The sequence below is a fragment of the Perca fluviatilis genome, chromosome 18 (assembly GCF_010015445.1).
Source record: "Perca fluviatilis chromosome 18, GENO_Pfluv_1.0, whole genome shotgun sequence".
NCBI lineage: Eukaryota > Metazoa > Chordata > Actinopteri > Perciformes > Percidae > Perca > Perca fluviatilis.
Window position 1 is genome coordinate 29,325,193 of NC_053129.1, and position 25,737 is coordinate 29,350,929.

General features: G+C 40.4%; 1 protein-coding gene across 1 annotated transcript in view; it reads left to right on the forward strand.

Annotated features, from left to right (window-relative positions):
• LOC120546480 (trichohyalin-like) overlaps window positions 1-25,737 on the forward strand; it is a 55,392-nt gene that overhangs the window by 9,434 nt on the left and 20,221 nt on the right. The window contains exons 2-19 of the mRNA XM_039781412.1: window positions 2,347-2,556; window positions 5,371-5,421; window positions 7,648-7,773; window positions 7,892-7,918; window positions 10,718-10,780; window positions 11,108-11,134; window positions 15,291-15,868; window positions 15,934-17,686; window positions 18,448-18,579; window positions 19,841-20,047; window positions 20,140-20,202; window positions 20,494-20,532; window positions 20,972-21,013; window positions 21,200-21,268; window positions 23,431-23,472; window positions 24,316-24,363; window positions 24,509-24,562; window positions 24,656-24,703. Of these exons, the coding sequence (XP_039637346.1) occupies window positions 2,347-2,556; window positions 5,371-5,421; window positions 7,648-7,773; window positions 7,892-7,918; window positions 10,718-10,780; window positions 11,108-11,134; window positions 15,291-15,868; window positions 15,934-17,686; window positions 18,448-18,579; window positions 19,841-20,047; window positions 20,140-20,202; window positions 20,494-20,532; window positions 20,972-21,013; window positions 21,200-21,268; window positions 23,431-23,472; window positions 24,316-24,363; window positions 24,509-24,562; window positions 24,656-24,703 (3,579 nt within the window). The remainder of the gene's footprint in view (window positions 1-2,346; window positions 2,557-5,370; window positions 5,422-7,647; window positions 7,774-7,891; window positions 7,919-10,717; window positions 10,781-11,107; window positions 11,135-15,290; window positions 15,869-15,933; window positions 17,687-18,447; window positions 18,580-19,840; window positions 20,048-20,139; window positions 20,203-20,493; window positions 20,533-20,971; window positions 21,014-21,199; window positions 21,269-23,430; window positions 23,473-24,315; window positions 24,364-24,508; window positions 24,563-24,655; window positions 24,704-25,737) is intronic.

A 25,737-nucleotide genomic window follows, 5' to 3' on the forward strand; every position in this document is an offset into this window, starting at 1 on the left:
CACAATTTAGGTCATCCTGTAGGTCTCATCTGCGTTTTTTCCTGCATCCACCGTGTGTGATTGTGTGTGTGTGTGTGTGTGTGTGTGTGTGTGTGTGTGTGTGTGTGTGTGTGTGTGTGATTGTGTGTGAGTGTGTGTGCGCTAGTCGCGGGGGAAACGGAGCAACAGGCCCGCCCGCTGCAGACAGCTGACAAGATGAAACAGCAGCAACGTTCAGAGACTTAAGAGTAAAAAATGGTTCCAGCGTACATTGATGTTACAATGTCTACATGTTGGCAGGACGGTCTGAAATGTGTTGCACGGTCAATTCGCTGTACGTTTTGTTGGTAATGTGAGATGTTCGAGTCTCACACGTCTCGTCTTCATAACATAAACAAGGAAAATAATTTGACCCGTTCTCCCATGGTTCTCCCTGCCGCTTGGTCAGTTGCTGCGCGATATGGAGCCCCGGCTGTCAATCAATGTCTTCCAGTGATGCGGGCCCCTGATTGGACCAGGCCCGTAAGCAACCGCGTACCCTGCTTACCGATAGTTATTCATCTGAATCACTCAATTCTCATTGGCTACCCGCCAAAGTGCAGGTAGATTGACAGTGTTACCCGCCAATTGCAAAATTCACCCGCATTTGGCGGGTGGGCGGGTGTTAATTTCATGCCCTGTCTGTGTCTAATAAATATGTAGCCCTAAGTACAGGAGGCATCTGTTTTGCTATACGTTAGCATAGCGCTCACTGTCTGTTTCACCATTTATACAACCATTTTCTATAATTAGTTTTTTTAGGCTAAGCCATGTTATTCCATTGATTTGTGTTTGATAATTAAGTCCTTCTGATTGTGAATTCTTTAAAAAAATACCACAAAATGCTACAAGAAACAATATCCTCACCACTCTGCAAGAGCTAAACATAGGTTAATACAGTATATGTATCTGGCAGTATACATGAATAAATAAGTCAGTGACCAGAAAACATTAACCCCAGTTTATTGGAAGAACATTTACACCTTATTAACAGCTAATAAGAAATCAATTACTTTTTGAAGTTACTCTCTTTGGGGTAAACATTATGGCCGTAATTGGATAATCCTGGTCTGCTACAATGGACCTTTTTCACAGCAGACATTTTGACTTGTCATAGTAGGAAAAGCACAGCTGAAATTGATAACCTTAACGATGGCTCAGTTCCATCAAGTGTCCCAGTAAGCTATTTCAGTGAGTCAGCATGCCCAATACCAGGGCCTCTCCTAAGTGGAATGCAGCCATCAGTAATGGTTTAATACCAGGGTCTCTCCTAAGTGGAATGCAGCCATCAGTAATGGTTTAATACCAGGGTCTCTCCTAAGTGGAGTGCAGCCATCAGTAATGGTTTAATACCAGGGTCTCTCCTAAGTGGAGTGCAGCCATCAGTAATGGTTTAATACCAGGGTCTCTCCTAAGTGGAATGCAGCCATCATTAATAGTTTGGAATACACCTGTGCTTCTCCTACTATGACATGTCAACATGTCTTCCATGAAAAAGGCATTAAAGTATTAAAAAATGATTTAACAAGGCAGTGTCTCTAATTGTTTTATTGCTTTATTCTCCAGTTTGACCTTATCGATCCCCTGCCGACCTATGCTCCTTCTCTCTCTTAAATAATTTTTTTTAATTGCTACCTGCTGATTTATTGTATTTTATTTTATCAGTTGTACCGTTGAGTCTGTTGGTAAAGATCAATTTCTTGTTGCTTTCTTGTGATCATTAGAGAGCCCTGATTGTGACGTCAAACTATTTTTCACAGCTCAATATCACAAAGGCTCTCTTAATGTTCATAGAATTATAATGTCGGGAAAACTAAAGCATAAAAGAAAACATGAGAAGGTTGTCAGTTTGATTTAACTTTGTGGTCATTTGGAGGATCTATTTTGTGGTGCTGTTGTAATTGTATTGTGTTCAAATTTAGTCTACTGTTATTAATATAAATAAGCAGCTGACAACATTATAACTTCCATAAAGGGAGTATTTATTGCAGGACTGTTGTATTAGGCTGCATTAGTTAAATCTGTCAATTTACAACAGCTCTCTGACAACTACTACTCTACTTCTAATATTAATAACGATAATCATGTTGATAATAACATTAATGGAGTAATATTTAAATGTTGATATTTAACCATCAGGTGATACATTGTAAATAACCTAATGTCACTTCCCTGTATTTGCACAGGGCAGTTCCCAATGTTAATTTGTGGAAAATGTATTGATACGAAATAGTGTGTTGAGTAGTAGAATATTAGGGATAGAGAAATAAGAAAACGGAAGGCCATATTTTATGCACTGTATCTGACCACAGTTTCTTTGCTCCTCAGCGCGGTCGTCGACCACCACCATGGTCATCGACGGTAAGCATGTAGACGCCGGGTCGGCGTCTTCACGAGGACACAAGAAAACTTTTTCAGATGACCTCCACTCTACCTTCAGCTCCCCACTAGCCTGGATCTTGGTTCTGGCTCTCATCATTACATGGTCTTGTGTTTTTGTCATCATGTTTGATCTGATGGACTACAAGACCGTTTCAGGTAAGCAGAGGTTTGCTGTTTATTGCGCATCTCTTTATGGTGCCCTCAGAAACAGATGTATTGTGGAAAATTTGTATGCAAATGTACAAACATTATAAATATATTTTCTCATACCTGCTTTTACTCAGCCAGCCAAGTCAGGCAGATTGTGGCTAAGTGTTGGCACACTTAACTCTGTTCTGGCGCCAAATGTGGACCTACTCTGGCTCATATATGTTTGTCAGATTGGCTCGGTTTTAAGGGTTAGAACTTGGGTGAAAATTAAAATGAGACTCTAGTTAGTGGCATTCAAAGCAGTTTTGGGGATGATTTGCCTCAACAGCTCAACATTTGTGTCAATTTCTTTTTTTAATCCAGGCTACCAATATGCTGTGCACATGGTGTGATTTATTGTTGTAGAGATATAATTTGGTTAGAGATTTTAAGTAGCTCACTTTTCTACAGTCAAGTGCAAATTATTGAAGCAATATAATGCATTATTGAGTTCAAAGGGCTTTTGACTGGACTTGCAGATGTAGATTTGGTTTCAGAAGTGGGTGGGTGGGTATGTGTGTGTGTGTGTGTGTGTTTGTGTGTAATATACACACACATACAGCAAATAGCTGTGGTATAGAGTTAGTATAACCTTTGCACATTTCCCACATTATCTCTTCTCTCTTTAAGGGTTTAAGTGGAAATCTTGTACACTCTGTCAGCAACTCTTCTTGTAGTCTTCTTGCACTGTTATCAACCTCAGCTATGAATGCTAAAGTATAAGACGGGGTTAATGTGGATAATGTCAAACATTGGACTTGCAATGTTTCAGCATGGAGGGTAGGTTATTTTTCAAAGATAGATGTGAAGAATAACATAGTGCCAAGAAGGTAGTCTACTGAGAAGGTGTTCATAAGATCAGCAATGTAACAAATTATCAATAAATGTTCAGTTTCTAGAAATTGGATAAATGACTATTTTGCCTGCACATGTCATTCAAATGTTGTTTTGTATCTTTCCTTTTCCATGTGTTAGCATGATTTTTTATCTTAATATTTTATTTGCACAACACATTTAACTGGTATAAAATGTACTAATTTTCCCATGTTTCCCTGTAGCAGTGACATTACGTAGTTGCAAGCATTGGATACATTTCTCCTCACAACATTAAAACAAACAATGCTTCCAAAAATTAATTTTGGTTGTGTTAAACTCAACTAAATTTTCTAACCCTAACTTCAACATCTTTCTTAATTCCTCCTTCATTTCCTAAACTATTACATGTGATTCTCACTGTAAATCTATAAAAAAATCATGCAAGAAACTGGAAGTGCATACGTTTCCCCTAGACTATAATATTGCAATAAGATAGCATTCATATTCACAATTTCATCTTGAAACAAAGGAAAATAGAACATGAGGACAAATCGATTGATATTAATAAAAATTAGGGCTGCACGATATGAGGAAAATATGCGATATGCGATAACATTGTAGAATATCGCGAAAAACAGATATTAAAGTGTACTCGGTTCTGCTGCTTTCAGTATTCTGCTAAACTGAACACATTGCTTGTTGAATTTAGAACAAATGAAAGGAAATCATTTCTCAGTTATTGCGCCAGTTGATATTGTTTCTCTGGAATAGTTTGGAGGACGAAATCAAATTGAGTAAAAATGTCACACAGTTGAAAATGAAATACAAAAAAGCAATTGTAGAAAGGTACAGTAAAGAGAACGGAGGTTGTAACTCATGAGTAGAGATGGTGAAATTATTGACGGGTAGTGTATCATTATGTACGAACTTGTTTCAGTTCTGTTCTGATCTATTTAGAAGCTAATTGTGCTTGATAAATATACCGGATGGACAGTAGCTTAAGGATGGTACATGAACAAATTATTTAATTAAGAAAATTATGGATTAGTAACTTGACCGATTAATTGATCTGCAAACTTTTTATTTTTTTATTTTAATGAGGTTTTCAGTTAAAGGGGTGTATGGTTGTTTATTTAAAACAATATATTGAAAACACTTTGAGAAGGGTATGGACATTTCAAAAAGGGCATAGGACCAGAAAAGCATGTTGCTTCTCAGACAAGAGTATTTATTTAAGAATATTTTTTTTTTTTTTATTGAAATACTTTGTGTCTTGTTCGAAATAAAACTATTTATTCAAAACTATTCATTTATATTGCAATGATGATAAACCCCCCCCCCCAAAAAAAACTTCTTTTGTTCTTTCTGACATTAATTACATTTCATGTTTGGTTATAATGTCACAGGCAGTAGTCTCATATGTTTCATCTTAACCCTTGTGTTGTCTTCCTGTTGACCATGAACTTGTTGTCTTTCCGGATCAAAATTGAAATTTTATTTATTTATTTATTTTTTTTAATTCATGGTCAATAAACCTAATGAATATGACATTATACCTTATTTTTTTTAGTAAAAAAAGAAGAAATTATTAATTATTCTGACTAATAGCCAAAATCAGTTTTTTTTTTTTTTTAATTTTTTTTCAAATGCTATAAATTGAATAAAACACCCAATATGCAATGAAAGTAACCATTTATTTTACCTGTGAAGAACATTGTATGGGTTCCATACAACGTACATCCATGCATCATTTTTGGGCAATTTGGTTGAAAAAAACCTACATATCTGATATAAATAAAGTTTAAAATGGGTCACATTTGACCCGAGGACAACACAAGGGTTAATAGTCATCATGCCGTCACAGAAACACTTTCATTTCCCTCCCTCTGCCCCTCTCCTCTTTCTGCTTCACCACTCTGTGCTAAAGTTCTTTGCTTATTTCCGCTTTGTCTCTCATCCAACCAGGTCGCCCACCTCCTCTCGTCAGGAAGGTTTTAAAGGATTCAGGCCGTAGAGGCAAGGCACCTTATCTGCTACTAACACCTCAGACCAGAAGCTTTTTTTCTAAAAACTACTAATTACCTAACATTGACTGCTAATATTAGCTATCAATGTTAGAAGCTCCTTCACAGAGTACAGTACCAGCGGCTTTATTTCTGCATCTCTGTCTGATTCTGACTGAGTATTTTAATCAGCTATACAGTAACGTGATGAATGGAGTTTATTTTGTGTAATAGAAATATTTCTGATGTGTATTTTGTCTTTAGCATGTTTGTCTCCTCTTTTGTATGTTGCATATATTGTGTGTTAAGAGAAAAAAAAGGTTTAAATATGTGAAAAATCTACATTTTGATTCCAACCAGGAAATAAACAAAAACATTTAGAATGTTTGCTTCAGGTGAGCTTGACTTACCAAAGCCGTCCATGAACATGTCTTGTCGGAAAAATGAAGTAAATCGATCTCATCTGAAGTCTTTAAAATGCATCTTACTGCTATATTTTATTCTATGGTATTGTTGTTGTTCTTTCACTTCATTTCATGTATTTATTTAATAGGGACAATGCTCATTAATCATCAGCAAAGCAACTGTAAATGAGCCAGATTTAGATCAGCAGGCTCATTTTCATCTGTTGTCCCTGGCCCTGGTTTGAAAATAGTAACCTAAAAAAAGAATTAAATACAATAAAATGACAATACATTCAACACATTAAAGCAACACACACAGACCAACATTCAAAAAGGCACGATGCAACAACACAACAAGTAACGAACACGACACAGACTGATCTCATGAAGTGGCGTGTGTATGACCCGCCAATTCGTATATCATTGTTGGCTTGTTATCAAGACGCATAATCGCTTTTTAGCGTGTTTATCAATGCCGTTTGGCCTCAATTGACTTACATTACCTTGCGATTGCGTGTGAATTGACGCCGTAGCGAGTAGTATGAAAGGGCGAAAATCCGCTTAGGGAGGTTGGTCGGGGGGGAGGATAGGTCAAACACAGGACCTTCACCCAGGAGACCGGGGATCGTGTCCCGCATGTCACGTTACCTTTGTGTCCCGCGTGTCAACGTTTTGTTTCCACGTTTGTTCTTTTCCTAAACCCAACCCTGTTCTTCTTTTCCTAAACCCAACCTGCGTGTGACGTTTCCTAAACCCAACCGTAGCCTCGCGATAACACGTAGCCTCGCGATTACACGCCACGTGGCTTTAGAAAGTGCCGTGTATGTTGACGCTGTGACGTTGCAGACTGCCGTCCGCTGTATACAGCGTACACATACACGTGGATAGCTCAAAATGCGTACAGATAACACGCCACTTGGCTTTAGGAAAGTGGCGTGTATGTTTACGCAAAGTCATGATGTCATGTTGCATCATCATACAGCAAGCAACATGACAAAACAAATCAAATTCAGCAGGCAGTCAGCAGTCTAATATGCACATATCTGGTTATCAATAAGCCAGTTCTTCAGCTGACCAGTAAAAGAACGATAAGTATTTTTTTCTATATTTTTCTGTGATTGCTTTTTGTGTAGATCTTGTTGCATTCAAGGCTTGGTAAATCGTGAAACATGCTAAATTATGATATGTGGACAACCCAGTTTAGGTTCATTATTGAACAAATGCATTAGAATGCTCTTCAACTGTCCCGATTCAAAATGAACCATGTTTCAAAAGTGTTTGCACTTGAAACCCCGGTCCTCCTTCATCAAACTGTCTTGGAAACAAGTTCATATTCAACTACTGGGAGACTCAGTCTGTTTAACTTGAAGCAAAAATCTCCACTGTAGAAGTGACATTAAAACTTAAATGTGATGAGAGAAACCAATATTCTCATAAATCTAAAAGCATGATTAGAACCCATGAGTAAAAAGTTGATGAAAGAGGATCAATGTGATTTTTTGAAATGCTTTTTGCATAGCAATAATGTAGAAGGCCTTTTGATGTGGTTAAACTGGACGATGGGTGATGCCTGGTGCAAACAGAAAATTGATCAATTCCTGAAATCCAGAAGTTCAGCTCCTGTAGCCCCACCACAGTTTAACCGTTCGCTCTATGTTTTCTGACATTTCCTCAATGCAGAGGGATATCTGCATTGAGGAAATGTATTGGTAAAAGTTCAGAAACTCTTACTGAAACTGGATATGTTTGGCTTGGTCAAAAAGAACAAGGAAAACAACTTCAATCAGACTAGATTGAGTAACTGAATGAGTGTATCTATGTCCCTGCTCCACCAGGAGGCCTCACCAAGATCGGCTCAGACCCCATGAAGGTGGTGAACGATGTCGTGGACGAATCGACAAACGTGATGAGTGCGATTTTAAGCTTTGTTGCCAACCTGGTTGCTCCTGAAGACGACGAAGGTACAGTCAATCTCAACAACAAACATCCAATAAAGCTACAAAAAGCTGAGCTATTACATGGTTTGATTAAATGATGACATTACAGTTCTTTTACTCATTCTCCTCTCCTCTCTCCTAGTAACTCTATCTGCAGTGAGAAAAAAAGGTTTGTATTGACGCAGTTTTTGATGTATTTCCTGTTGCAGTTATCTTTCTGCTGCAGATAAGGAGATGAAAAAGCCTTGCTAGCTGCTATGAATGTCTTCTTCATGCTGCAATGCATTACACGTGCTGTTCTTTATACGCATAAAAACAGCTCATGAAGCCATACTGCTGTTTTAAAGGACCAGTGTGTAGGATTTAGGGGGATTGATTGGCAGAAATGGAATATAATATTCATAATTAAGAATTGTGTTTTTAGTAGTGTATAATCACCTGAAAATAAGCATTGTTACTTTTGTTAGCTTAGAATGAGTCCTTCATATCTACATAGGGAGGGGGTCTTCTACTACAGACCCCGCCATGTTGCTTTGTTATGAATCCCACTGCTTTCCTTGGCAAGACACGCCCTGCGCAGCATTTAAGGGTTAGGATTGGCAAGGCACCTATGCTGGCACGTTCAGGTCCTGTCCCCTGACCAATGGACTATCCTAACCCGAATCACTCAAAGTCCATGCCTAAACTCAACCATCTACCCAACCACTAAGTTGCTAAGCAGGTCGGGTCTTGCCAAATTCATAATAACGCCACTATGTTGCGCCGCCATCTTTCTACAGAGCGGAGCCCAGAGCAGACCAACCATACACTGGCTCTTTTGCGTATTCACATTACCTGAAGGCCACCGTAGGTTCTCTTACACGCTTGGAAAGGAGAGAGATATTCAGCTGGTTGCAATCTGCAACCTCATTGCTAGATACCACTAAATCCTACACACTGCTCCTTTAAATTTAGTTTAGTTTATTTGTACATTCAATTAATGGATGAACATTCTAGGGATGCACGATATTGGATTTTGGCCGATATTCGATATGCCGATATTTTCAAACTCATTTTGGCCGATGCCGATACCGATACCGATGTGTATATACACATTTTTCCCCTGATAGACTGTTCACTTTAATTCTACTGAAGAGAAATCCGAGTATCTCTCCTGTACTACCTTTACCTTATTACAGTCATGTGTTGTAGATAAGGCAATACACAAGACCAACAACATTTGATTCTACCATAAATGTATCATTTTACAAATGTAGACAGACATTCACCCCTGAAAAATAGTTAAATTATTTAACTTGGAGGAGAATAAATTATATGCCAGTGCCACATTTTATTTTTAAGTTCAGACTTCAAACTTCAGTCCTTAGGAGTAAAATAAATAAAAATAAATTTTCAAATAAAAAATGTAACTCATCTCCTACTTGAACAGGTCTGCCAAATGCCTTACATCAGAGGAGCGCTACCCTAAACGCGCCCTTCACGGCAACACGCGACATACACTTCGTTCTCTATTTTCCATTTCACAAACGTATTATCAAATGCAGATGCAATTGCAGCTGCTGTGTGAGAACCGGAGAATTCCTGTGAGTGTAGGTCGGATAGCTTTTTTAAGGGTGAAGTCTTCGTCTGTCCACTGGGCAGTGAGGCTCAACATGCTAACAGGACTCACGCTTTATGTCCAAATGTCCGCTGTCCGTGGTAAAGCTAATGTGACTAGCGCCGCGAGGAGCTTTTCAATGTGACTGGCGACAACACTCTGGAGATCAGATAACGGCACATCAGAAAAGTAGCGCCGGCTAGGCATAGCCTGGGCATAGCATACCGCGGCTCCACCACGCTCAACGGCTGGTTATCAAGAGCAATACATTCAAAATTCAACTTTTACCTTTGGGTGGTCGCTGCTGTATTTTCTAGCTTTGTCAAAGGACTGAAGTAGAGGCTGCTGATGGGTTTTTGCCGGCGTTTTTTCTTCTTACTTTTCTCGGTGCTGCTCAGGATGAAGGCTCTTGAGATGCGTAATCATATTTGTAGTGTGGAACACGCCTCCTCGCATCACTTGTGCTTTACAAGTACTGCATATAGCAAGTTTGTTATCTGTTTTACATTCGAAATACCTCCACACAGCCGACATGTTGGAAGTTTAAGTTGCTGGCGCTCATGCTACGTTCATGGTCGTCATGTGCGCATAGTAAACAAGACACCCTATCGGCATGGCTCATCGGCAGAAATATTCATATCTGCCGATGATGACCATTTTAAGCTTTTATCGGCCGATACCGATGTCGTGCCGATATCATTGTGCATCCCTAGAACATTCTTAAAGGTCCCATATTATAGAAAGTGAGATTTCCTGTTTTTTCTATTATGAAGCATGTCGAGGTGCTACATAAATACTGTGAAAGCATCAAACCGCTCAATCCACAGAAAAATGCGCACAGTCCGTATTCAGAAACTGTGCCTTTAAATGAGCCGTAAGGACATCCGTACATTTGTGATGTTACAACTATTCTATATATAGTTAGAAAGCCGCTACAGTGCTGTTACAGTCATTCCCCGGCTGCAATGACGGTGCAAAGACGCAGAGAGCACAGATGCGAAAGACCCGGAAATGCTGACCAATCAGAGGAAACTGGTCTTTTTCGGGAGGGGGTCTTAAAGAGACAGACACTAAAATGGAGCGTTTCAGACAGAGGGTGAATACAGGTATATTTAGACAGACAGTATAAGAAAAATAAGTATATAATTATTAAGTTTCGTGAACATTAAAGAATATACACATATTGTTGTAGAAACCCAAAACACAAGTATGAACCTGAAAATGAGCATGACGTGGGACCTTTAAGATGGATAATGATGCTACTGCAGGAACGTTCTACTTTCATAGCAATAAAAATAAATCAAACTTGGGACTGAAAGGATTGTTATTATGGAGTTTCAAGCTGACTTTATGTATTAAACCATCTTAAAGATTCAGGATGGTTGGAGGAGGAGGAGAAAGATAAAGTGGAGGTGAAGATTAAAAAAGCAAAAGGTATTTTATGATTACTATTTTTCTACGAACGTGTGGATTAACTCTAGATAGATATAATCAATCCTGTCCCCCACCCTTTTAACAGTAATGGATGCAGTAAATCACTAGTCAAAGGTATGTGTTAATTATTATTTTGCTGCCACGATAACTTTTCTTAAAAGAAGCTTGCCTGTTTTTCACTAACTTCATATGATAACTGCTTCCACGGAGCTACTAATCTTCTACTAAAACTGACCTTTACTTTATGTGTATTGGCATCCAAACAGTGACATGTTTGATCCAGTTTAATTTGTAGTTATGTTGCTGATTTCCGTTTCTGTGTTCTAGGAGAATTTCTACCCTCCCGAAGTAAAGGTATGTAGCTTGTTTTTTTTTTACCTGTAATAGGTAGATCGGATGCTCATTTTCTTTTCAAAGCTAACTTCACAAACTAAGCTATTACACTTTGGAGATTACTTCACCAGAATCTGCAGCTCCCCTTGGCTTTACAGAGCTTTATAATGAGTTTTCATCTCATCACTCGGGTTTACACTGGCTGCTGATTGCATGAAAGACAGATTGACTGGGATACACCGGACAAGTGATGCCTGACTCCTTTTCGGCACCCATGTTAAGCAATTGTGAAAAAACTACTGTGCATATTCAGTGGGCCGCATCTCACAAAAGTAAACCCAGAAGCTTAGAAACTTTTTGGTGTATACGCCAGGCAAACAATTATGAGGGGCCGTTTAGGCCATTTATCAAGAATGCAGGCACATACTCCACTTAGACCTTACACACGCACATAAAAAGCATTCACATACACCACTTTTTCTCACACACACACAAAAAGCATGAACATACACCACTTTTTCTCACATACGCATAAAAAACATGCACATACACCACTTTCCCCTCGCACTCACTACTTTTTCTCCCAAAAAAGAAGTGTGTGCAAGCTAATATGCAAATGAAGGTGGTTCACTCCCACCCCCCCTGTAATCTACATTTCAAATTGTCCTTAGGAAAGACACTGAACCCTAAATTGCTCCTGACACTGCCCCTATACGTGTGTGTGTGTGAATGAGAGTTGCTTTAGATAAAGCATCAACTAAGTGTAATGTAGGCTAATAGATTATTTTCAATTTTTATCTACATTATTATTTATTAATTATTATTTTATTATTATTTCCTGTTGGTTTATGCTCAGTCATAACCTACAGTTATGACTACAGTTATGACTGAGAGTAGAGGCCGCCCCACAGTACAGAATCACTGCACAACAGATCAGTCACTGTCTGGCTATTGGCATGAACTGACAAAGAATGGCATCACGCCTTGGCATAAGCTGTCATACTTTGTACAGACACCAACAATACCTTGACATTCAACCCCTTGAATATACAATTATGTCAAATGAGAACCTGAACAGGGTAATATTGGTCATGCTCCAGCAAGAGATGGGGACTCAAGTCTGAGACTTAAGTCGCACAAACAGCTGACTTCAGACTTGACTCTGACTCGACCCAAAATACTTCAGACTTGACTTGTGACTCGACCCAAAAGACTTCAGACTCGAGCTTTGAGACTCGTCAACAACATGTTTTCATGCAATTATTGCTTTTTAAATTTATTCATGTATTTCTATTTTCTTTTATTGGCGCATATACGTTGGGGAAACGTATGACGTAACCCATGCGCTATGTCTTATGTGCGCGCACTATAAAAAAAATACATTGACGATGGCGACACCAAGTCCTCACGGAGTTAACTTGCCTTTTGTCATTGGTTTTGTTTTCAATAACTTGGTAAACAGTGGCAGTAAGCCAACAGCTACATGCAAGGTGAGGCACCAAGATAAATGATGCCGGATCAACAACGTCGGACTTCATCAGGCATCTCAAAACACACCTAAATAGGTCAGTTACTCACATGCTAATGTGAAAGAAACGTTACATTTAGCAGATATCGTCACAAGTAACAAGCTTACCATCGCAAAGTGTTGTGCTAATGCTAGGAACAGGCAAATTATATCTTTATAGTTAGTAGTTGCTGAGCCTCAGACATCCATGGGCGGGATGCACGGATCCATCCCCCCAGGAACAAACACTGTGTTGGGTGGGCAAACTCATGTGACGCGTAATTGATCCCGTGGATGATTTGTAGGCTAATAAGTGTACAAGGTGTACCCTGGTCCACCAAACACTGGGCCGTCTTGACTGTCTTAATTCTGCACATAGTTCTGTTACTGTAGTCCTATTTACTATTTCATTATTTCATCCATGCGTGGCGCAGCGGATCCGTGCACACTGTCACCTGCCGTGGAGACGCTGGCCTCACTAACCTCTCCTCCTCTGAGTCGGACCTCCCTCGCACTGAACTCAGTTTCACTGAGCGTACTAAATAAATTGCATTACATCAGTGAGTTCAAACGGCTTATTGTGCGTAATTTGGACTGACGGTGAGATGCATGTTGTTCTGTAACTGGTGTGGCGCTGCCACTACTCTCTTGATTTCCACTTTGACATTAGACATTTTTTTGAATGAAAGAGACGGTATATTTAGCATATATCATCACAGGTAACAAGCTAACCATCTCAAAGTGTTGTGCTAATTCTGGGAACACATTGTATCTTTATAGTTGTATCCAAATTATGTGAAAGACTTATGTTAATATTTCACCAGGTCCGAGGGCTAGAGGGATGTATTAAGTAGACCCAAGTTATCCCACAACTGATTTTAAAACTTGGTAAACAGTGGCAGTAAGCCAACAGCTACATGCAAGGTGAGGCACCAAGATAAATGATGCCGGATCAACAACGTCGGACTTCATCAGGCATCTCAAAACACACCTAAATAGGTCAGTTACTCACATGCTAATGTGAAAGAAACGTTACATTTAGCAGATATCGTCACAAGTAACAAGCTTACCATCGCAAAGTGTTGTGCTAATGCTAGGAACAGGCAAATTATATCTTTATAGTTAGTAGTTGCTGAGCCTCAGACATCCATGGGCGGGATGCACGGATCCATCCCCCCAGGAACAAACACTGTGTTGGGTGGGCAAACTCATGTGATGCGTAATTGATCCCGTGGATGATTTGTAGGCTAATAAGTGTACAAGGTGTACCCTGGTCCACCAAACACTGGGCCGTCTTGACTGTCTTAATTCTGCACATAGTTCTGTTACTGTAGTCCTATTTACTATTTCATTATTTCATCCATGCGTGGCGCAGCGGATCCGTGCACACTGTCACCTGCCGTGGAGACGCTGGCCTCACTAACCTCTCCTCCTCTGAGTCGGACCTCCCTCGCACTGAACTCAGTTTCACTGAGCGTACTAAATAAATTGCATTACATCAGTGAGTTCAAACGGCTTATTGTGCGTAATTTGGACTGACGGTGAGATGCATGTTGTTCTGTAACTGGTGTGGCGCTGCCACTACTCTCTTGATTTCCACTTTGACATTAGACATTTTTTTGAATGAAAGAGACGGTATATTTAGCATATATCATCACAGGTAACAAGCTAACCATCTCAAAGTGTTGTGCTAATTCTGGGAACACATTGTATCTTTATAGTTGTATCCAAATTATGTGAAAGACTTATGTTAATATTTCACCAGGTCCGAGGGCTAGAGGGATGTATTAAGTAGACCCAAGTTATCCCACAACTGATTTTAATACTGTACTGTCTGGACATGCTTTGAATTCATAAGATTTATGGGACAGATCAGATGGCCAGAGACTTGAGACTTGACTTGGACTCGTGGCAAAAGACTTGAGACTTGACTTGAACTTGCCCCTCAAAGACTTGAGACTAGACTTGGACTCGAGCTCAAAGACTTGAGACTCGACTTGGACTTCCAAAAAATGACTTGTGAACATCTCTGGCTCCAGCATACTCCCAATGCTAGAGAATTATATGTTCTCGGAAGGCTTATAAATGTCCTCATTTTCTGTTGGCATGGGGAACAATGAGGAAATAGCACAGTTCAGCTCGCACACATTTTTTTAGTTCACACAGACATCTTCATAGCTTGCACACAAAAAGTAATGTGTGTGAGTTGAAGGTGGTGTATGTGCATGCTTTTTATGTTTGTGTGCGAGAAAAAGTAGTGTATGTGTGAGGTGAAAGTGCTGTATGTGCATGCTTTTTATTATGTGTGCGAGAAAAAGTGGAGTATGTGCATGCATTCTTGATATATGACCTAAATGGCCCCTCATAGCCTCATGCTGTACTTTTGGTTGGAGTTAGTCCACAACTGTTGCATATTTATTAGTTCAGTAATTATTCATTAATTGCTTACAGCACTATACATATTGATGTGTAACATTTAAGGTGCTCATTCATGTCCCTTTACTTCAGGGTCATTTGTAGTACAGGTGAGAGTAAAAGTGAAGTATCTCTCAGGGTTGTATGAACCCCAAGAAAGTGTGTGTGACAGTTGTATTGATTTGTTTGATGTTTATGTTATAAAAGAACATTATTACACAGATAATTAGAATAACATGAACATGTTTCATACAGTTATAGGGATGCAAGCAAAGGCGATACCACCAGTGATTGAAGTTGTGGAGGAGGGAGAAGAAGAGGTAGGAGAGGAGGAGGGAGAAGAAGTGGGAGAGGAGGAGGGAGATGAAGTGGAGGCTGCTGGTGAGGAAGAGGAGGATGAAGAACTAGAGGAGGAAGAGGAAGAGGAAGAGTATGAAGAGGAGTATGAAGAGGATTATGAAGAGGAGTACAATGAGGCATATGAAAAATATTATGAGGAGGAGGAGGAAGCTGAAGGAGAGGAGTTGGAAGGAGTGGAAGAGGAGGAAGAAGAAGAAGAAGGAGAGGAGGAGGGAGCAGAAGCCGTGGATGAAGAGGAGAAAGAGGAGGAGGATGAAGAGGAGGGGGCAGAAGCTGCGGATGAGGAGGAGGAGGAGGAGGAAGAAGAGGGGGAGGGGTCAGAAGCTGTGGATGAGGAGGAGGAGGAAGAAGAAGAGGAGGAGGGGGCAGAAGCTGTGGATGAGGAGGAAGAGGAAGAAGAAGAGGAGGAGGGGGCAGAAGCTGTGGATGAGGAGGAGAAGGAGGAAGAAGAAGAGGAGGAGGGGGCAGAAACTGTGGATGAGGAGGAAGAGGAGGAAGAAGAAGAGGAGGAGGGGCAGAAACTGTGGATGAGGAGGAGGAGGAAGAAGAAAAGGAGGAGGGGGCAGAAACTGTGGCAGCGGAAGAGGAGGAAGAAGAGGAGAAAGAAGAAGAGGGGGCAGAAACTGCAGATAAGGAGGTGGAGGAAGAAGAGGAGGAAGAAGAGAAGGGGGCAGAAGCTGTGGCAGCGGAGGAGGAGAAGGGAGAGGAAGAAGGGCAAAGAGAGGAAGAGCAAGAGGGAGAGGGACTTGAAGCAGCTGCTGATGAAGAGGAGGATGAGGAGGTGAAGGTAGCTGCAGAGGTGGCACGAGATGAGGATGAAGATGAAGAAGAGGAGAAGGAACCTGAAACAGCTGCAGCTGAGATTGATGAAGCTCATGAGGAAGACGAAGTGAAAGAGGAAGCAGCAGCAGAAGATGATGATGATGAGGAGGAAGAAGAGGAGGCAGATGCTGCTGATGAAGATGATGTAGAAGAGTCTGAGCCTGCAACCGCTGATGCCGAGGATGATGATGATGATGATGAGGAGGAAGAAGAAGAGAAGGCAGATGCTGCTGATGAAGATGATGTAGAAGAGACTGAACCTGCAGCCGCGGATGCCGAGGATGATGATGATGAAGAGAAGGCAGACGCTGCTGACGAAGATGATGCAGTAGAGTCTGAGCCCGAGGATGAAGAGGCTGAGGATGATGAAGTTTCTCCTGAACCTATTTCCACTTCTGAGGATGAAGAGTCGGCGGTGTCTCCTGATTCTGAGTCTGACGCACCTGTTGACGTCCTAGACAGTGACGATGGAGACGACGAAGACGACGAAGACGACGAAGAAGACGACGAAAAAGACGACAGTAGCGACGCTGTCACTGACTCCTCAGAAGTCAGTGAATCTGCACTCCTTTCCAGCGAGGAGGAGGAGGAGGAGGAGGAGGAGAAGGACGATGACGACGATGAAGACGACAGATTAGCGGAAGGCGCCGAGACGTCCGACAGCGACGGCGTGCTTCCAGAAGACAGCGACGACGACCTGGAGCTTGACCTTCCTCCTCTTCCTGCTGCCAGCGAGGACGACGAAGAGGAGGAAGATCACAAACTTGCTGAGGAGGAAGATCTTTCTGCTTTACCTTTCGTCGAGGATGACGACGATGAACACCTGGACGAAGACGTCAAAGTTGCCGAAGAGACTGATGAGGAGGATGATGATGATGATGATGGTCTGGACCAATCAGACGAGGACATCTCCGTCGCCTCCTCTGATCACTTTGCAGACGATGAAGACGATAAAGACGATGAGGACGACGGTGACCTGAAAGACGAAGAACTCAAACTCGACCAAGACGTCCTCGCAGACCTCGACGATGATGATGATGATGATGATGATGATGACAAACCCGATGATGTCACTGAAGAAGACATCCATGACGACGACGATAAAGTGGAGGAGGAGGAAGTCGACGCTTCTCCCTTTGAGAGTACGGACAGCGGCGTCTTAGGCGATGAAGATGATGACGACAGTGCTCTTGAAACTGATGAAGAGACGGTCTTCAGCAGTGACATCTCCTATGCCTCAAACGACGATGACGACGATGAAGATGATGGCGTTATTGACACCAGCTCGTTTGAGTTCATCTTCGATCAGGAAGAAGAAAAAGAAACAGTTGTTGACGCTGAAAAAGATGATGATGAAGTCACATCTGAGTCCTTACCTAGTGAGGATGAAGAAGACGATGATGATGATGATGAAGATGATGAAGATAAAGAAGAGGATGATGATGATGTTGACGACATCTTGCTAGCAGGTATAGTCAAGCATTATTGACAACTTTCATTTTCATTCTTATTTTACAGGACTCCACAGCTAGAGAAAAATGCTTGTTTCTGATTGGTCTGGCAGCAGATGTGCATTCAAACTAACTTTATGGACAACAAACAAAGATAATGTCAATTCAATTCCATTCAGTTTACTGTATATAAGAAGGGGACAGTGCAAATTAATAAAATGCATGATTATGTATGGGTTACAAATGCCAGAATTAGCCAAAAAGCTATTTTTCATTTGCAGTCCCCTGGCCTGGATGTTAAAAAAAAAGACTTTTTAAAGATAATGTCAGCAGTTGAATTATACTTATATTCATAATATATCAAAGCAAAAAATATGAAAAGGAGAAAAGTAGATGTGGATGATTGGTGTACTATTTTGTACACATTTATTATGTATCAATTTTATAAGATATATATGTCTTTTTCTTCTATTTTATGGTGCCTTTTTTAACATTTGGACAAGGACAACAGATGGAAATACATCAGCAATAACATTATAATGCTAGTAATAGTAACTCATAATAACTATTTCTTCAGGATAAATCTGACTTCTAAAGAAAGAAATACATTTTATTGCTGTGGTGCATTTAAATCTTTTGATTTAGTTGTCTTTTCCTTGTAACATCACTCTAGGTCTCTAACGTTCCTATCCCAAAATGTTGCCCAGTATATCTCAATTAATATAAAAGGCATTTTTTGTACACTGGCTGTGTGATTACACTACACTGTGTGTTTGCAGCTGCCACTGCAGCAGCGTTCTCCGTCCAGGAGGAGGCAGTAAAGGCTGAGGCAGACACCGACGAGGACGAGGACATCAAACAGGCTGCTGATGAAGATAAGACTGAAGAGGCTGAAGAAGCAGAAACAATTGGTGGGTGTCACACATCCATTATACCTGCTGTGTTTTACACACTGTTCAACATCACCAGCTTATCAGAACTCATTTGTCACGTCATAAAACTGTTTCTCTTTTTCAATAACTGTTAAAAACTATAGGCAGTGCATCATTTTAGCTGAAGTTAAGTGTGTACATTAAATATTCAGTGTTTTTAAAGGAAATATGAAGCTACTAATAATAGTACAATTGACACAATTTCTTATATAAAATATCACTTTTTTGTAAAAAAAAGAACACAAAAATACAAACACAGTAAGTATCTTTGCAAGTACCAAATATCTCTCATACATTAGTAGAGTAATTGATATAAATCAACATAAACAGGTGCTTCAAATTATGTATTGTAATCTGTACCAAAGATTGAATACATCCATATGTAGCTGACAATAAACTAAACATCCTCAAACATACTGTACTAAAACCAAATAAATATTAACATAAACATGTTAATATAACTGTAAATATTGGATAACTTACATATGAGGCCGGTTGGTGGACTTTAAGGTACAGTATTAAGCAGATTCGTACACTGTGATGCTCCCTCTATGGTCAAGGGGGTAAGCCTCTCCCCGGAACGCGTAGCTTCTATGGCGCCATTTTGATGCTACCAAGCCATCACCTCCCGTTAGCATTCCATTGACTGCCATTCATTTTGGCACCACTTTGACAGCGAATAACTTTATGTGAAGCGTTTAAAGACTCTTTTTGTCCATTGTTTATTTCTAAAGAAACACAACAATGTATAAAAGGCTCCATTACATCGTATCTCACATTATAAAAACAGGCTAACGATTGTGTCATAACCACGCGACTTACTGTCGCACAGTAGAGGAATTACGGTATAGTCAAGAGAAGCTCGCAAGCAGTTTCGACTCACATTATGTTAACTAGCATTTTAGTTAGCAATAATTAGCCTGTGCCTATGTTATCTCCTTACATATACCTACGCTCTCCGTCTCTGCAATATTGGGAATGATTGAGATTTCTCTTGGCACAGCTACCAGAAGACTTCCAACTTTCAGACAGGTTGCTCAAGTCACGTCTACGTCTTCCTCCTCCTATTCTCATTAACTGTTACCTCACTTCCACTTTAGTGCAGCTACTTACAATCACCAGTTGGGGGTGGAAAAGGACACAAAAAAGAAACCATTACACTAATTCCATTACAAATACACAAGAGTGTAATCAGTCAAAATACAAATGAAAACCTAAATGGTGCTGCTTTCCTCCTCAGTCACCAGTCAGCCTGCTGCTCTTGAAGAGGAAGAGGATGATGAGGGGGAAGATGAAGCGCCGACAGCTGAACTGAAGAAAACTGTAGACGAGCCTGAAGATAAAAAAGAGGAGGAGTACGACGAAGACGACGACGAGAAGGCGACGGTGGATGTGATCAAGCCTGTGCCTGAACCCGCGGAAGAAGCACCAAAGGCTGAACCCACAGGTCAGAGAGTGGGGATTACTACAGCAGTCGTATTAAACACATTTAAATGTAAGGTTACACTGGAACTTCACCTGTATGCTTTGTGGTTTCAGCGTGTCCCTGTATGCACTCTGCAAAGGCCACAGAGTCGGCCACCGAGACTGCAGAGAAAAAAGGTTGGAGATACTCCACTATGTTCATTTATCGTCTTCACAAAAACAACTGGCATTTAGTTTCAAAGAAGTAGGCAAACTTTAGTCTCATATGCTTCTTTGTTTGAGTTCTTGCCCTAAAGTTTCCTGTCTGCCAGAATATTTACTACATTTGCTGTGATGAATGCAGATTCGTATGCTACTGCCGCGGTAGTAGAACACAAATCCACTCCAGCTGCCGCTGCAGATGTACTTCTGTTTAATCTTCCAGTCTTCCAGCTTTAAGTGATCGTTATCTCATGTTTGTGTCTCCAGATGCTCCAAGAAGAGTTTCAGCTATAAGAAGGAAAAAAGGTACAGACAACAATTTAAAGTTTTGACTTAAGAGATTCCCATTAAAGTCACCACACAAAACTTCTCACTTCTGAGCTCTTTACATCCAAATACCTATAAAGCTAATGTATGATAACAAAGATGATGTTTAGTGTTATTCTATAAGCTAAAACTAAACATTGATTGACGGAGCAGATTGGAGGCCAGATTGCGAGGAAATACAACATTAGAGGCGGAATTTAGGAAATCTCTAAAATGTGAAATCAGGGCGATGGCAGGTTAACAAGGGAATGCGTTTTGGTCATTTTGCTAACACAGGGGATGGCATCTCCCCTCAGAATCACCTTGACTGACTATAACATAAAGCTAGTGATAACTATTATGGCGCAATGTGAAGCATAGCCAAGTAAAGTTCGCATTTGTATTGTTTGTGATTTTAATAATTTTTTTTTATTTTAAGAGCGTGAAGGTGAAAAGACTGATGAAAAGCCAATGAAGAAAGGTAAACACTGAACACTGAAACATACCATCTTCATACCCTGTTTGTCTTGAAAACGTAATAAGTGTAATATGTTATCCTGTTTCTCATTGTGATGAAATCAATTAAATTGTGTGTGTGTGTGTGTGTGTGTGTGTGTGTGTGTGTGTGTGTGTGTGTGTGTGTGTGTGTGTGTTGTGGTGCATCCAGGTCTGCCCAGAATTGTAAAACTGCAGCCACAAACCACGCGGATCAGGAAACTTCCTGCTCCTTTCAGAGGTATACTCACAATTACTACGGGCATATAATTAAGCTTAGCGTCAGTTCATGCAGGATACGGAAGTCATATGCCCGCTGATTGAATTATCATTCCTATCAGATCACATCAAGGCGGTCCTTTTAAATATGCGTCCCTCCTCACTGATCCCTGCTACACGGACGCTGCTTTACTCACTGCTGCTGCTGGCAACGTTTTGGCTCACTCTTTTTTTTACCCAGGGGGGTTTCTGCCAGGGTTGTAGTCAAGTCCACCTTTGTCGAGTCCAAGACCAGGACTAGTCGAGGCCGAGTCCAAAGAGGTTCAAATCCAAGTCAAAAAGTTTGACTCCAAGTCAGGAGTCCAAATGAGAGACAGTCAAGTCAAGACAGAAAAGACCACTCATACTCAGCCCAGTCTCACGGCAGTTCGTGAAATGTAATTTAATCTACTGATTCGTCTACACGGACACGTTTATCTGTTTGTTTTTTTTCAGCACGTTTTTTAAACTAATGTATTTCAATGGGAAGCGTCTTTCGTGATCACAGTTTAAAAAAATTTGCATTTCATTTCATACTTTATGTGATGTGAGAAACTTTACTTTACGATTATCATTTTGCTTTATTATTTGTAATAATCAAAAAGCAAGTGCAGAGTAACACGCTATAGGATCAAATTAGGCCAAATGATTTACTTAAAATATAAAATGGAACTGTTCCCATTCTTGAACTTACGACTTGTCCTGAAGAATTCATAGTACCAGGTGCTCGCTGACATTGTGTCTGTGGCCAAAATGAAATTTTGAATATTTTGATTCCTGATACCTGATGAATGAAACTGATACCTGATGATTGAGGTATATGACGCAGTCCGGCGTATAGCAGGCGACCAAACTCGATGCCTCTTATAGGTTGATTTTGAATTAAACTAATACCTGTTTTATGAATGAGCGCGCTTCATCAATGTTTTTGTTTTTTTGAAGGAGGAAGATACTTTAGAACAAAAGCATTTAGTGCTGGACTCGGTCGAGACCAACTAGAATATTTGGCGAGTCCAATGCCCGAGTCTGAGACAAGTCTGAGTCCAAACTCCAACGAGTCCGAGACGAGTCCGAGACAATAAAAAAGCGTCTTGAGTATGAGTCCGGACTCAAGTACTACTGCCCTGGTTTCTGCATGGTGCTCCCTGTTTCAGCTTAGCATGCTGCTTGGCTGGTCCAAGGAGCATTATCAAGAGCGGAGCCATCAATTCAGTTAAATTCAATTCAGTTTTATTTATAGTATCAAATCATAACAAGAGTTATCTCAAGACACTTTACAGATAGAGTAGGTCTAGACCACAGTCAATAATTTACAAAGACCCAACAATTCCAGTAATTCCCCGAAGAGCAAGCATTTAGTGCGACGGTGGCGAGGAAAAACTCCCTTTTAGGAAAAAACCTCGGACAGACCCAGGCTCTTGGTAGACAGTGTCTGATGGTGTCGGTTGGGGGTGTGATGAACAGTGGCAATAATAGTCTCAATAAAGATAATGGAACTACTGTATGACTAGAAATAGTAGTTGTAGTAGTTCATGGCATAGCAGGGCACTGCAGGGCATAGCAGGGCGTAGCAGGGCACTCAGCTCCCAGCATTACTGTATATACATTTGTTGTAATAAGTGGTTAAATCTATGACTGAAATGGTCTTACTGTAAATCAGTAGGTTAGGAGTGAGTTTAAAGGAAAAAACATTTTGGGAAATACCCTTGTTTACTTATCTGTCCATTAAATATGATGCTACAGCCAGCAGAAAGAACAACCTAATGAAATGTAACATGTTAATTAGTGAGCTGTAGAGATGCAGTTTTTGTAACGTACCTGTAGTCTGGAGAGAGCCAGGCTTTTCCCCATTTCCAGTCGCTATGCTAAGCTAAGATAAGCTAACCGGCTGTAGCTTCATATTTATCGTACAGAAACGAGAGTGGTATCAATCTTCTCATCTATCTCTCCAGCAGGAAGGGCATTTCACAAAAATGTTTGACGTATTCCATTAAATTAAGCTTAAACTGAAAGAAAGCTACAATAAGATCATATGAATAAATGCAACATTACCTTTCTAATGACACATTTTCACAATTTATGTCAGTGTTGTCATAACTTAAATTAATGAGATGTCTCTATTTTTTTAAATTACAATAACAAAAGCAAGGAGAGTGGAGAAGACTTCCACCAAGACTCCCAAAAAAGGTAAGTAAATGAATTAGCCTCTAATAAGTCACCTTCCCACTCATTCTGTGATGAGAGCCATTACTATTGTACTGGAGATATTAACCTATGAATTTGTGAAGACGTCTGTTGTCAAGTCAGATTTTATTTATATAGCCCAATATCACAAATCACAAACCTCAAGGTGCTTTACAATCTGTACAGTCCTCAGACCCTCGATGCAGATATATACAGTGTGTTGTGTGTACAGAATAGACGCACATACTGTAGTAACATTACAGCATAGACAATCAGGATGACAAAACGTTTTGTCTCCACAATGGAGACCTGGAAGAGGTCAGACTGCACAAACACACAAGACACACAACAGCACATCATTCACATGGACAGGAGAAAGAAACAAACACACAGGGGAGAGAGAGGCTGAATCTCTTGCAGGATGAAGATCCGAAACAGAGAGAGAGAGAGAGAGAGAGAGGCTGAATCTCTTGCAGGATGAAGATCCGGGAGAGAGAGAGAGAGAGAGAGAGAGAGAGAGAGAGAGAGAGAGAGAGAGGTCCCAGGATGGCCGATAGTCCAGCACAGAGAAGCCTGGGTGATGAATAAATGAATGAATGACTGAATGAATAAATTACTTTATTGTCATTGCATATTCACATACAATGCAATTTGCAATGCAAGTCTGTCATAAAAGAAAACAGTTCTCATTCACTTTGCTCAAACAAACACACACAAATACTTCACATTAAGAAATAATAGCTGTTAAAAAAGGTAAAATATGTAAAATATGATATGATATATTTATTTATTTATTTTTTTATTTAAAAAAACCAATTTTTTTTCATTCTGTCATTTTTTTGACAGAGCCAGAGACCAAAAAAGAAGAAGAGGTCTCAGAATCTGAACAAGAAGGTATAACACCTATTATTTTCACGATGTATTTAAAGTACCTATTCAAAAGTAAATATGCAATATATATAATTAGTAGAATATCTTTCATGCAGTAATCTGGAGGGACATGTTTATTGTAACAACCAACAACCCGCATCTGTTTCAGTGGGTCCTTGCAGACCTGCACCAGTCTACTGCCCGTCCCCGCCTGGCTGGTACGGTAAGTTACAAAGTTAGCATACAGGGGAAAATACACGTCAGTTTTATTACTCTGGAGATGACAACCTGCTTCAAAAATCTATTTTTCTTCCAGTTCATCATGTCGTCACGGACAACCCGTACCCTCCTCCGACCATGTCAGGTACTTACACTGTTGTCCTGTCAACTATGAGTGATATAATATCAGTAAAAGACTGTTCCTTTAAAGGGATAGTTCAGATCTTTTATAGTGTGGTTGTATGAGCTACTTCTCCATAGTCAGTGTGTTAGCTACAGTAGATGGCGGTCGGCACGCCTCCAGTTTGGAGCGAGGATTGGACCCAAAAATGCACTTGAGGAAGGCAGGCAGGCAGGCAGGCAGGCAGGCAGGCAAAAAAGAAGATAAACCAGAAGACATGACAGGGGAAAAACAACCAGGAAGGAGCGACGCAGGAAAACCAGGAAGGGAAGACAATGAACCGACACGAGACAGACAGCACAGATACTAAATACACAAGGTAACGAAGGTGAAACAAGGGACAGGTGACACAAGGGCTCAGGAACAGGTGAAACACATCGTGGGGGGCAGACAATCAGAGAGGCGAGAAAACACAAGGCAGGAAGTAAAACAAGACATAACGGGAGAGAGAGAGAGAGAGAGAGAGAGAGAGAGAGAGACTACAAAATGAAACAGGAAAAACTACAACTGAAACCCAATATCGTGACAGCAGGAGTACCGACCAAGGGGGTAAGCTTTGCTTCAGAACTCAAACCTCCTATAGCACCATTATGATACTACCAAATGATCACCCGACGTTAGCATTCCATTGACTCCCATTCATTTTGACGTCACTTTGACAGCAAATAAGTTCACATCTGAAGCGTTTAAAGATTTTTTTGTCCATTGTTTATTTCTAAAAAAAACCCGACAATGTATAAAAGGCTCCATTACCTTGTACCTCACGTTATGGCTCCGTAGCAGACGTTTTTGTAAAAATAGGCTAACGATTGTGTCATAACCACGCAACTTACTGTCGCATAGTAGAGGAATTACCTTATAGTACAGGAGAAGCTTGCAGGCAGCTTCGACTTACATTATCTGTTTGAGTTTAATTACTAATGTTAACTAGCATTTTAGTTAGCAATAATTAGCCTGAGCCTATGTTATCTCCTTACATATACCTACGCTCTCCGTCT